General features: G+C 46.3%; 1 protein-coding gene across 4 annotated transcripts in view; it reads left to right on the forward strand.

Moving 5' to 3' along the window:
• Positions 1 to 10,897, forward strand: part of WEE2 (WEE2 oocyte meiosis inhibiting kinase) — a 40,284-nt gene extending 29,387 nt beyond the window's left edge. For all 4 annotated transcript variants that reach the window (XM_060245685.1, XM_060245683.1, XM_060245684.1 and 1 more), the window contains exons 9-12: positions 5,507 to 5,592; positions 7,193 to 7,363; positions 7,861 to 8,003; positions 9,525 to 10,897. In XM_060245685.1, coding sequence (XP_060101668.1) covers positions 5,507 to 5,592; positions 7,193 to 7,363; positions 7,861 to 8,003; positions 9,525 to 9,690 — 566 coding nt within the window. In that variant the 3' untranslated portion in view covers positions 9,691 to 10,897. The remainder of the gene's footprint in view (positions 1 to 5,506; positions 5,593 to 7,192; positions 7,364 to 7,860; positions 8,004 to 9,524) is intronic.
• The last annotated feature ends 2,373 nt before the right edge of the window (positions 10,898 to 13,270 follow it).

Raw genomic sequence — 13,270 nt, forward strand, 5'->3', positions numbered from 1 at the left:
GAAGAACGAAGGCCGGGAGCATAGGGGTTGGTCCCCAACAAAACCGGCATGGGGCAAGCCGACGAGGGCTACTCATGAGTAGACCCAGTCGCCGGAGGCGGCAGAGCCCTTCCCACAGGCTCGGGAGATGATGCCGAAACTGAGTAGCTCTCAAACAGGGCGTCCCTTGCCAGCTGCATTTTTTGCCATGGTTAAAGCAGAGTGGGAACGGCCGGCTAAGCCCAAGGCCACCCGGCAAGTGTTTTCTAAGCTCTATTCCCTAATTCCGCAGGCCACTAAGAGATTAAAGCTACCCGTGGTAGATGACCCTGTAACTAGTCTTATCTCTAATTCGGTCCTACCTATGGACGCAGATGGCTTACCTAAAGATCCATGTGATAGAAGAATAGAGCAGGCTTTTAGCAAGGAATTTGAGGCGTCAGCCTGGGCCATTAAGGCTGCCACGACATCCTCATTGTTTGCTAGAGCAATGTGTACTTGGGCTAATAATTTAGCAGCAGCGGATAGTGGAGCCCCTAAGGAGTTCAAGGATGAGCTGAAAAAGATTGCCCTATCTGCTGCCTTTGTGGCAGATGGTTCATTAGATACCATGCAGCAAGTGGCTAGAGCCATGGCTTGTGGCGTGGCAGCTAGGTGAAACATCTAGCTTCGAAACTGGGAGGTGGACACTGCGGCCCAGGCACGGGTGGCAGTGCCCTTTAAAGGCGGCTTGTTGTTTGGTGAGGGCTTAGATAGATACCTCATTGAGAACAGAGATAAAAAGAAGGTCTTACCTTCTAAGGGTAAAGAGGCAAAACAGAGGAAATCTTTCTCTTCCTTTCGAGACTCCAAGAAGCCTTCCAGACCAGGACCCTTTTGTTCCTTTAGAGGGAAGTGGCAGCAGAAGGGGCGTGACTCTAAGCCCTAATATTCTGGAAAGGCAGACCAGAGTTCTAAGCCCCTCTCAAAAAAGGGGGGTCTCAATGACTATGCTGGTCACCAGGCAACTGGGAGAATAGGGGCTGTCTCTCTATTTGCGGACACCTGGCGTCAATCTATTCAAGACCAATGGGCGTTGGAGGTCGTGACCCAGGGCTACGCCATAGAGTTTCCCTCCCTCCCTCCCAGTTGCTTTTGTTGGGTCCCACAGAAGCGGGATCTGGCCGCTCACAGAGCAATGTTGTCAGCCATTCAACATCTGGTGGATATCAAGGCTGTGGAGTTAGTCCCGACACCCCAAAAGGGGCTTGGGGTTTATTTGGTAATTTTTTAGTGCCAAAGAAGAATGGGGAGTTCAGAACCATTCTGGATCTGAAATGGCTCAACAAGTTTGTGAAAACGAAACACTTCAAGATGGAGACCTTACGGTCAGTGTTGCTAGCCATTCAGTCACAGGACTTCCTGGCCTCCTTGGATCTATCCGAGGCTTATTTACATGTTCCCATTCAGGAATCACACCAAACGTTTCTGTGCTTCTCCTATGGGGGGAAGCACTTCCAATATCGGACCCTGCCATTCGGCCTGAAGGCCTCTCCTCGCGTGTTTACAAAGTTCTTGGTAACGCTGGTGGCAGAGCTGAGACTGCAGGGTGTGGCCCTGTTTCCTTATCTGGACGATATCCTAGTGATGGCGGGGTCATACCAGCACTGTCTGGAGGACACTCAACAGACTGTGACCATATTACGTCGTCACGGTTTCGTAGTAAATGTAGAGAAGAGCAATCTTCTTCCCTCACAGAGGTTAGTGCACTTGGGGGTAGAGACAGATACGACCATGGACAGAGTATTTCAGACGTTAGAGAGAAGGGAGAAGCTCTGCTCCCTGTTACAAGGGGTTCTGCAATGACGCAGGGTACCAGTCATGTCCCTAGCACAGTTGCTAGGAATGCTGGTCTCGTGTCAGGACTTACTGTTTTGGGCCAGGTTCCGCACTCGACCCCTTCAGTTTTTTCTCAGGCCCTTTCAGGACATCATAGGGAACAAACTACACAAACTGGTGACACTTCCACCAGAGGTGGCAATCCAGTTGCAGTGGTGGCTGGAGCCGGTCCATTTCCTTCAGGGACACCCACTCCGCAAACCCCAGAGAGTATGTGTGACCACGGATGCCAGTCTGTGGGGCTGGGGGGCCGACTCGCAGGAGCAAATGATTCAGGAACAATGGGAGCCCCATGAAATGAAGTGCAGTATCAACTTCTTAGAGCTCAGAGCGATTCATCTGGGGTTGTTGGGTTTACAGGCTGTCTTGACAGGCTGCCATGTCCTGGTCAAGATGGACAACTCGATGGCCAAGGCGTATGCGAATCGACAAGGGGGGACTTGGGTGAAGTCTCTTCACGCCGAGGCGAAGGTACTTTTCCAGTGGGCAGAAGCCAACTTTCTGTTGATCAAGGCCGTTCATATTCCCGGGAAGGACAATCTGCTAGTGGATTGGCTTAGCAGACGTTTTCTGGATCAGACGTAGTGGATGCTGCACAGAGAGACCTTCAGTCAGATAGTGGACAGATACGGTTCAGTATTGGTGTACCTGTTTGCCACAGCAGAGAATCGGCAGGTGGACAGGTTTTTTGCCAAAAACAGACGTAGAGGCAGAAGGGACCGATGCTCTCAGTGGCGAGTGGCCAACAGGGCTACTGTATGTCTTCCCACCCACTCAGCTATTGCTCAGGGTGATTCAGAGAGTAGCGGATCTAAGAGCAGAGATGGTGCTTGTGGCTCCTTTCTGGCCGAGACGGGCGTGGTTTCAGGAGCTTCTGAGGCTGTCAGTTCAGCCCCCTTGGCAGCTGCCGAGGAGGGATGATCTCTTGACTCAGGGCAACATGTCACATCCTCAGCCGGAATTGTTAAAGTTAACAGTTTGGCGGCTGAGCGGTTGCAGCTTGAAGGTCTAAGTTATGCTAAGAGGGTGGTGGACACTATGTTGGCGTCTCGTAGTCTCTCCACTAACAGAGTGTATAACACCACTTAGAAGGTTTTCTCTTTGTGGTCTGCCCAGCAGGGGTGGGATCCATTGAAGGTGAATGTTCAAGGTGTTTTATGTTTTCTACAGGAGGGGGCGGACAAGGGGCTTTCCACTAGCATGCTGTGGTGTCAAGTGGCTGCCATTTCTGCTATCCAGGGGGTGCAGGGGCGTAAGGCTTTGTCCATGCATCCGCATATTAAACGTTTTTTGAGGGGTACTGCACTTCTCAAACCGCCCCAGGTTCATAGGTTCCCTTCATGGAAATTGAATGTGGTGTTGAATGCCTTGTGTAGACACCCCTTTGAGCCTATGGCATCGTGTGGGGTTAAAAAAATGACTCTGAAATCACTTTCTAGTGGGAATCACTACAGCACGTAGAGTGTCTGAGTTACAAGCCCTTTCGGCTGTTCAGGAACTCTGTGTCTTTCATAATGATAAAGTTGTGCTTAGACCAGACCCATCCTTTATTCCAAAAGTCAATTCTATTTTTCATAGATCTCAGGAGTTAGTGCTTCTGAATCTTTGCCCCAATCCCAAGTCTCCTAGGGAAAGGGAGTTGCACTGTCTAGATGTTAAGAGGGCGCTTAGTTTTTATATTGAGCGTACAAAAGACTGGAGAAAGTCTGACTCATTGTTTGTGTCTTTCAGTAAAGGGTCACGGGGGCAACAGGTTTCCACTTCCTCTCTTAGTAGATGGCTGTGGGAATACATTCTGCTGGCTTACAAGGCCCAAGGTCAGATCCCTCCAGATGGGATCACGGCTCACTCTGAGAGGTGCTGCTACATCGGCAGTGTATAGGTCTTTTCCTTCCTTGGAAGCTGTGTGTAAGGCAGCAACATGGAGGTCTGTGCTTACCTTTACCAAACACTATAAGGTGGATAAGTGGGCATTGGCAGAGGCTGCCTTTTTGAGGCATGTGCTGCAGCATGCAGTCTAAACAGGGAAGCTGGTCCCACTCAGGGATGTACAGCTTTGATACGTCCCAGTAGTTGGACCGACCCACTGACCAGACCACCAGAGAACGGAAGATTTGTATCGCTTACCGTGAAGCTTCCTTCTCGGTGGACTGGCAGTGGGTCGGTCCAGCCCGCCCTTTGGTGGCTGAGAGGCTTCCTGGGTTTTGGAACTGGATTCTGGAGCTTACTTCTTCCTTTGGGGTAAGTTACTGTACTGTGGTTTGTAACCCTCTAGTTCAATTATCCATTTCTATATGGTGCAATTGAGCATAATAAAGTTTTTCTCCTCGTATACTCGGTAGTGGAGTATGTTTAATGGGGAGGATTTGGGAGTTATTTCCTATAGGGGGAGATGTGGCTTGGAAATGACTGGAGAGATCTGGGAGGTATAGGCCACTCCCCCTCCGGATCAATTGGAAGACCCAACCCTGTGATGAGGAGGAGGAGCCTATACCCAGTAGTCGGACCGACCCACTGCCAGCCAACTGAGAAGGAAGCTTCACGGTAAGTGATACAAATCTTCTGTTTTGACATGCAGAGAAGATCACCCGTCTGCCTTTCTTGCTATGTCAATTGTGGGAGAAAAGTAGACTTTTCCTGATGTTGGGTTGATGGCAGGAGGGCTGCTGTGCCTTGTGAAATCTGGCCCTGGAAGCATCACCATAAGTTGGGTCCTACAGATAATTTATTTACTCTATTTGTTTTATTCCTCACCTTTCTACTCCATGCAGAGACCCAACATGTCTTACATTGTTCTCCTTTTTTCCATTTTCTCTTTGCAACAACCTTGTGAAACTAGCTTAGGGTGAGAGTATGACTATCCCAAGGTCACCACACAAACTTCAATGGCTGATTCAGGATTCAAACCTGGGTCGTCTAGATCCATGAAACCATATTGGAAGGGAAGTCAAATTCCTCTACCAGGAATTGTGGGGGCAGTTGAGTCAATTTCTTCTCCAAAGCATGTGGAATCAGAAACTACTGGATTATACTGCATGGTTTCCTGTGAAGAGACCCCCAACTGTATTTCAGGAAATTGAGCTTTATTAAAAGCTCACTGGTGATTCTTCAGAACAAAGCTTAAGATCATAAGAGAAGCCATTTGATCAGGCCAATGGCCCATCCAGTCCAACACTCTGTATCACACAGTGGCCAAAAAACCCAAGTGCCATCAGATCCACCAGTGGGGCCAGGACACTAGAAGCCTTCCCACTGTGCCCCCTCCAAGCACCAAGAATACAGAGCATCATTGCCCCAGACAGAGAGTTCCGATAAGCTGTGGCACCTTTAACACCATCAAAGTTTTATTCTGGGTGTAAGCTTTCGTGCACATGCACATGAAAGATTATACTAGGAATAATACTGTGTTGCATGAGAACATTGCACGTCTTTGGAGTGGGTTCATGCAGGACAACATGGATGTCCAAAAGGCAGATCTAAATCTGCATGCAAACTGCCATCTTTGCCTAGAATGTGGCCCCAGAATCTTCCATACAAAATACTTCCACAGCTGAGGTACAGGGTTTTTCTCAGTGCAGCTTCTTGAAGCTTTTCAAAAGTCACTGGCTCATTGGACTCATTTCATGGCTCACAGTTGTGTCTTTCTTAGGGGACCTGGGGCATGTGACATCGGTGATCAATCCTCAAGTGGAAGAAGGGGATAGCCGCTTCTTGGCCAATGAAGTCTTGCAAGAGGTACAATTGCATGCTCAGTTTGGCATGCATGTGAGGGGATATCAGTAGATTTTCCATCAGTGCTGCTTCCCTGTATAATTCATTTCTGTATGTTCATATTTAGTTGATTTTTCAGATACTATTCTGAACCTGTGACTTACTGGTGCCAATGGGTGCTTGCTTTGGCAGCACATACATTAAAATTGGAACAATTTTATGGGAATTCCTCATAAATGTACTTAAAAGTCAGTCTTGAAAAACTGCTGTTAAGCCATTGTTAGGTTGAGGTACATGCTGTTCTTTATGCGGCCATGGAAATGCTGGAAAATAAAGCCCTGGTTTTGAACCTTTTCGAGGTGAATCTCTTGGTTCTGGTGTGACTGAATGCAGCTCACACCAGCTGAAATCAAGAGTTCCCAGCTAATAATCTTACTTAGAATCTTAAGCAAAAGTTTTATTTTAAACTTGAGTATTCCCTCAGCTAGCTGCAAACACTACCAAAAGCTTGCACAAAATTGTGGAGGTTGTTCTGATGAGGGTAGTGACTACTTTTGCCTTGTCCTAATTCAGCGGTCGTTAACTAGAACAGACTTTAGAGGACAAATGTGGGACATCTGAAAATTTAGGAAGCCCTTTCGGCACTTGGGATTGCTTCTGACAGCTGATGAGGGGCAGTTGTCTTGTATTGTTCGCTGGACATGTTCAAGCAGCAGCTGGATGAACAGTTGTCAGGGATGCTTTGGGCTGATCTGTATTGAGCAGGGCGTTCGATGGCCCCTATGCCCTCCTACCAACCCTATGATTCTACCCTGCCCTGAAGATAAAATTCCAGGTGCTGAATTTCTCACCCAATCCATTAAAGTGGCACACAGCAAATGAGAATCAAATGAAAATGCTCCCCTCTTGCAATAGAACTTGAACAACAACAAAAACCTTCCCTCTCTGCATGATGACTGGTGCGGGGAGGTGTCATCTGATGCCACACAATGTAATGGATTAAAGGTTAAGAACAACTGACCTGTTTAGTGGAGGTGTTCAAAATTTGGAAAACTGAATCTCAAAATCTGTTTTTCAAAAATGTGTTATAGAGAGTCAATGTATACAAGACTTGCTTGTGGTTCTAAAATATTCCCCTGTTGTAGGAGGAGGATTTCTGAATCCAATTGTTAAATACTGGGTTTGATGCATGAGGAGGCTCGTTGCATAGTGATTAAAGCTATTTATTAGTGATACAGCATGTTTATTAAGTGACTACAACCAAGCAATCAGAAAATCCAGCAATATATACAGTTGGGGCAGGCGAAACCCAGCCCCCATGAAGCAGAGAACACCTGTGAATGCACCCTTTTTGGATCCTTCATTAGAATAAACATACTCATTGGCAGATCCTAGGATCCTCTGATACTGCCTCTCAATTGGCCAGTTTGAATGATGCAGCCAACTGGGATGCAGATCTTTGGATCCTCTCAGTCTATCGTGTTGTGCTTCAAGCTCAGGACACAATACCCAACATGTCCAGGCATGCCTTCACATACATAACACCAATGTAACCCAGCTTGGTGTCTAGGAAACTTTGATTATATCTCAAAACATCTGGGTTTTTTTTCTGCTCTCGCTATAGCAATACTGCCACCTCCCTAAGGCCGACATCTTTGCCCTCGCGTTGACCATTGCCCGAGCAGCAGGCTGTGGGCCACTGCCCCACAATGATACCATGTGGCACCACATCCGGAAAGGCAACCTGCCACTCATCCCGCAACAACTTTCGCGCAGCTTTACTGACCTGCTCAAGGTGAGTTTTTAGGGCTGCCAAGCCCCCAGTCCAGGCGGGGAATCCCCCGCCTGGGAGGTTCCCAACCCGCTGGCCCAAATTGAGCCAGCGGAGGGAACCTCCCCCTACATCGCTAGCGCGATGATGTCACCCGGAAGTGACATCATCAAAATGGTGGCGCCCATGTGGGAGCCACTCTAGGTGTTTCCGGGGAAATTTTATGGTTTTCCTGGACGCTGTAGCCATTTGGGAGGGAAAACTCTATGGTACAATAGGTACCATAGAGTTTTTACCTCCCATATGGCTAGAGCATCCAAGAAAACCATCGTTTTCCTGGAAATGCCTAGAACGACCCCACACGGGTGCTGACGTCACTTCCGGGTGACATCATAGCAAAGCGTGCGCGAAAGTCCCCCACTATGGGAAGCTGGGACTTGGCAACTCTGAGTTTTACTGCCTTTATTAACTGGGGATCTATTTTCTGCTTTTATCTCTCAAAACCCCTCCTCTAATTTTAGCTTATGATTCATGCTGATCCAGTTACCAGGCCTTCAGCTACTGCATTAACTAAACACCCTGTCCTACGACCTTCTCTTGGCAGAGCTGCCCAACTTCAGAAGCAGCTCAATGTGGAGAAATCCAAAACAGCCATGCTAGAAAGGTAAGGTCTGTTTTCTAGTAGCAAAGGGGAATGAGGGAAGCAGCTGGCCTGGAAAAGGTGCTGAGTAGGCCTATTCACAGAATGGGGGAAGCTTGGAATCTCCTTGTAGGAGGCCAGTTGTAAAAGGTGCGGTTGTTTAGCTTTTGATTGGATTTTCAGACCTTGTCCTTTCCCCCCATTCTAGAATCCTTATCTTAACAGCCATCCGATAACAACTGTTCAACAAATGGAGGAGTCACTGGAGTTTTCTCTAGGGTACTTACATGTTATGGTCAATGTTCCCTCTAAGCTGAGTTAGTGTGAGTTGGCTGACAGTTTTTTAGCCTCCAGCTCACACATCTTTGTCTTAGCTCAGGGAAAATGACCCCAGAACAAACTAATTTATGCAGTAGCCCACAACTTTAATGCCAGTATCTCAGGAAGTAGAATTTTTGCTCACAGGACTTCACAGCTTAGAGGGAGTATTGGTTATGGTCTCTAGTACAGCAGACGAAGCTGAATGTACCTTGTGAATTTGAGGGGCATGCAGTGTTAAAGAGAAGGGTCTGAATTCACATTACTCTTGCAGAAGGAGTTAATCAGCTGTTGCTGCCCTGAGGCCAAAGAAGCCTGAGGAGCTAAAACAAGCCTTGAGAGCAAAGTCCCTGCTCCTGCAAATGTGCAGAAGATAGTGGAGTTGGCAACAGATGCTTGCTTCCACACATATTAAGCTTCTGCCGCTTACCATTTTCCTGAGGCCGTCTGTGGCTAGTGGACGCACATATTTGTGTTTTGAAGTGAGGTTTCATGTACATTCACTAGCAGGGGTTTTGTTGTAGCAGGAACACCTTTGCATATTAGGCTACACACCCCTTATGTAGCCAATTCTCCATGAGCTTACAGTAGGCCCTGTACTAAGAGCCCTGTAAGCTCTTGGAGGATTGGCTATATCAAGGGGGTGTGGCCTAATATGCAAAGGAGTTCCTGCTACAAAAAACCCCTTTTCACTAGCAACCAACTGTTCTGATTACTTGATACCTGCCAATAAAGGCTGACTAACTGTTCTGAAAAAAGAGGCCTGCTGATCCCTTGATCTCTCTGACGAGGATACAGGAATCCTCTCACATTCCCTGCTGATCTCAACACACCTCATTTTCTCAGTTTGTGCTTTCAGTAGCAACCTTCGTGTTTGGGAAAAGACCTTGCAGTGTTCCCTCTAAGCTGAATTAGTGTGAGCTAGCTCACAGATTTTTATCCTCCAGCTCACACATTTTTGTCTTAGCTCAGGAAAAATGGCCCCAGAGCACAATAATGTATGCCGTAGCTCACAACTTTAATGCCAGTAACTCACAAAATAGAATTTTTGCTCACAAGACTCTGCAGCTTAGAGGGAACATTGCTTGCAGCCTAGCAGAGTTTGAGTCAGAACTTTGTTCTGCTGCTTTGAATGAACACAGCTACCCACCTCAGTCTATCTTGCAGCCTAGCAAAGTCCTAATGGGGGACTGTGGTCTCTGCACTCCTGCACTTTCTTTTTTTCAGGGAGCTGAGAGCCATCCGCCTTGCGCAAACCTTCAGGAAGGATCCCTCTTTGGAACGCGACAAGGCTGGAGCTTCTGGAGCCAATTCAAAGCAACAGAGCAGCAAGAAACGCCTGGTGGGAGGGAAGAGTGCCCGGTCATTCAGCTACACTTGCGGTGGCAACTGAAGAACAACCTTTTCAGCTGCTGAAACGTGTTCCTTAAAGCACAGAGCCCCTTCTAATGAAAGCATCATAGCATCATGTGCTTGGCCACTACAATCACAATAGGCAAGCTTCATACTGATCTCTGATTAATTAGTATGAAACCAGCTGTCCCATTCTGCTTCATCAGCCTGGCCTCCTCAAAATGTATCCTAGGGAAACTAGAAGGTATATGCCCCCCCCCCAAGTCTGAAAAAGAGCTTATTTTCCTTCTTTAGCTTTCAATGTAACCTGTTTTTAAAGATCCATGTATTTACTACTCCACACTGGGAATTACCAGTAGTTATGGGTAAAGGGGATGTGTGTTCGTCTGTAAGCAGCTTGTTCCTCTTGCTGTTGAGAAAGAGAAGATACAAGGGAAGAGACAACGAGGTACGACTACTGGGCTAGTCTTTAAGACCTGCCCAAAGAGCCAAAGGAAATAAACTAGACCACAAATGTACTTAATGTGGAAGTGCCAATGAACAAAGTCCATCTGAAACAAATGAAGTAGCCCTGATGCCAACAGTTATTGGGGGAAACGTAGACTGATTGGAGGAAGTTTTTTCCATTTGTAATTTTTCTTCCTTTCCCATCTTAATTTTAATACTGGAAAAATACTGGACAGCCTTGGTCTTGAAGGCATTTTTAGTCCAGAGTAGAACATCAGTTTCATTCCTGATGTGGTAGTTGGTGACTGATGTACTAATATGATAGTAGGCGCTAATGTGACTGTAGGTGACTGATGTACTAGTAGATAGTAGGCACTGTTTACATGCCTGGCTCTTGGGATGTATGAGTGTGTACGGTCTTGCATGCGAGCACAATGAAGGCAGACAAACGCTTTTAGATTTCCTCAATTTCCTGGGGATTATATTATGTACTGTTCATAATAAAATAAAGTAAACATGATGCCCCCTCTGCAGCGTAACTTCTGATATTGTCTCATGAACACCCCTTACGGCTCCATCAACTAGCTCAGTCTTAAAGATGTTATTTTTGGAGTAGTGTCTTCAGAAACGTTTTAAGCTTCTTGAAACATGTAAACTCCCTGTAAACATGAATGAACATGGCTTTACTTCCGGCTGCTGGACAGCACAAGGTTTTTCGTCCTCGAGGATGTTCTCCCTTTTTAAAAAGAACGTTACACTTGTGCAAATAAAGTATTTTATGATCTTGATTATCTAAAAAATGTTTGTTTGGGGGATTTTTTGAGAAGCCCATACAAGGGAAGGTTTAACTGGAGTTAGGTTGATGTTGTTTATACCTGGATACAGGTATTGATTTATATTGTTCCTGCTCCATGGAGATAACAGCTGACTGCCTTCCTCCCATCTCACCTGCACAAGAATTTACCAGAGTTGATTAATCCAGTTGGTTCCCAACCTTTTCAGTATGGTGACCCAAATGTACTTAGTTTGGTGACCCATTAAGGGCTGGCCCAAGGGTTTTCTTTGGCACCCTAGGCAAACTATGTCCTTGGCACTGATCTAGTTCAGCATTGCACTTTCTACATTGGCTAAGCAGGTGTTTTTGAGAACCAACAAACAACACGCAAAAGGTGCAGCTGCCCCCACTATGAACCCTGAGCAAATGGCATTCTGACATACGCATCCTTTCCGTTATTCCCTCTAATCTTCCCTAAGATTGTTAGAAACTCATTCTAGCAACCATCAGGACACACTTTACTTGATCAACATGTCTATGCAGTGAAGGAGGAAAATGCCATCTAATGTGTGGAAGATGCTATTTCTAGGGTCAGATCTTGGTGTCCAAAAAGAGCAATGGAAAGGACAGAGGTAACCATTAGGGGTGCTGGCCTTTGACCACTTTTGGGTCCTGACTCACAGGTTAGGAAACACTGGATTAGTCAAGGAAAGGAAGTGCGTCAGGACAGCTGCCTGGTATAGTTTTGGACCTATATGCAAATATATTAAAATAAATTATAAGCTGTGTTTCTTTAACAAATTTAAATTGTGATCAGATGTGCACATTCTTTGCTTACAGACAAGACCACAGTTTTAGAAAGGGCACATTTAGTGAAATATACTTTCCAAACAGTGACACTGAAAAAGGTGGTGACAGCTCCCCCAACAGCCTTCTGCCGTATAACAAAAGGTTGCAAGCTGCTGAAATAAGCCAGCGTGCTTTGGCACCTCTTTAGGCAGTCGTGCTGGTCTTTTGGCATGGAGGCCAAGAATGCAGGAAGAGATAGATAGAAAGGAGATGGGAGATGCAATAGCAACATGATGGGCACAGCACCTGGGTGAGTATACAAGCAGCTGTTCAAGAACTGTAATGAGGACAGATGGAATATGAAATGTGTTGTCCTAAGGCTGCCAACTCTGAAGTATTTGGGGAGGAAGCTCAGCTGGGATGTGATGTTGTAGGACCCAGGGCTGCTTTTAAAAAAATTATTTAAAAGGTGTCGGAACTCGCAAGAGGGAAATAAAGGGGAAACACATGGGTGCACCTCATGAACTTTTAAGAAGTTTTTAATTGTTCCCATGAAGAGTTTCAGAACTCTGTTCTGCTGCATTCTCCCAGGGGGAAAAAGCCCTCCAACCTATCCCCTTGTACTTTCCTCCAGAGCAACTATTCTGGAGAACTGCAGTTCCAGGAGGAACTCCTCTTTGATTGTCTCGGTTACCTGATTGCAAGAACTGGGCCCAACCACTCTGTGCAATACATATGGATTGAACATAAGCTGCGTGCTTTTGATTGTGCCCTTCTGATGGACACATTACATCTGCTAAATTCCCAGAGCGCATTTTAACAGAAGAAAATGATATTTCCCGTGACATTTCACTCCAGCTGCAGTTGATACTCCAAACAAAACTGAGGTGGGGCTTCTAGTGTCCTGGCTTCACTGGTGGACCTCCTGATGGCACCTGGGTTTTTTGGCCACTGTGTAACACAGAGTGTTGGACTGTATAGGCCAGTGGCCTGATCCAACATGGCTTCTCTTATGTTCTTAAATCATAGTCTGCAGCTGCTCAGTCTGAATGCCAGGAACCTTTTCATCTGGCCCTCAAGCTGTTTCACAATTATTATTTATTATATCCTCCATTGGAGAGTACTGGTCTACCCAATGCCAGTAGTAACTAACACGCTAATATTCCCTGAAAACTGTGAAACAGGTTGAGGTCATTTGGAGTAGCAGTTAAGGAGAAGGCCACAGCTGGAGCTGCTTGTTTTTGAGGGCCTCCTGAGCTGGATGCTGGTTCTTCCCAGTCCAGAAGCCAGAAGAAGCAACATCCTCCAACCCATGGCTCTCATGCTGAAAAATCTGCCTACTGGGGCAATGATGTATCATCTGTATCTGATTAATGTAGGAGCTTAATGGACCACTTCATAGCCCTGCATTTTATGATGTGTATGTAACAGAAATTATAGATACAACATCAATGCGTGCACAATTGTACTTTTTTTTGTCTACTGTAAACTGTGATACAAAGTGACAGACAATATACCTATGGAAACAATGTTTGAGGATGTTTGGTAACTTGAAGGAAAGGCATGTTTTACTCGACAGCATGAGTCCTTGGCCTTTTTGAGCCTGTGG

Source organism: Heteronotia binoei, chromosome 8 (genome assembly GCF_032191835.1).
Source record: "Heteronotia binoei isolate CCM8104 ecotype False Entrance Well chromosome 8, APGP_CSIRO_Hbin_v1, whole genome shotgun sequence".
Classification (NCBI taxonomy): domain Eukaryota; kingdom Metazoa; phylum Chordata; class Lepidosauria; order Squamata; family Gekkonidae; genus Heteronotia; species Heteronotia binoei.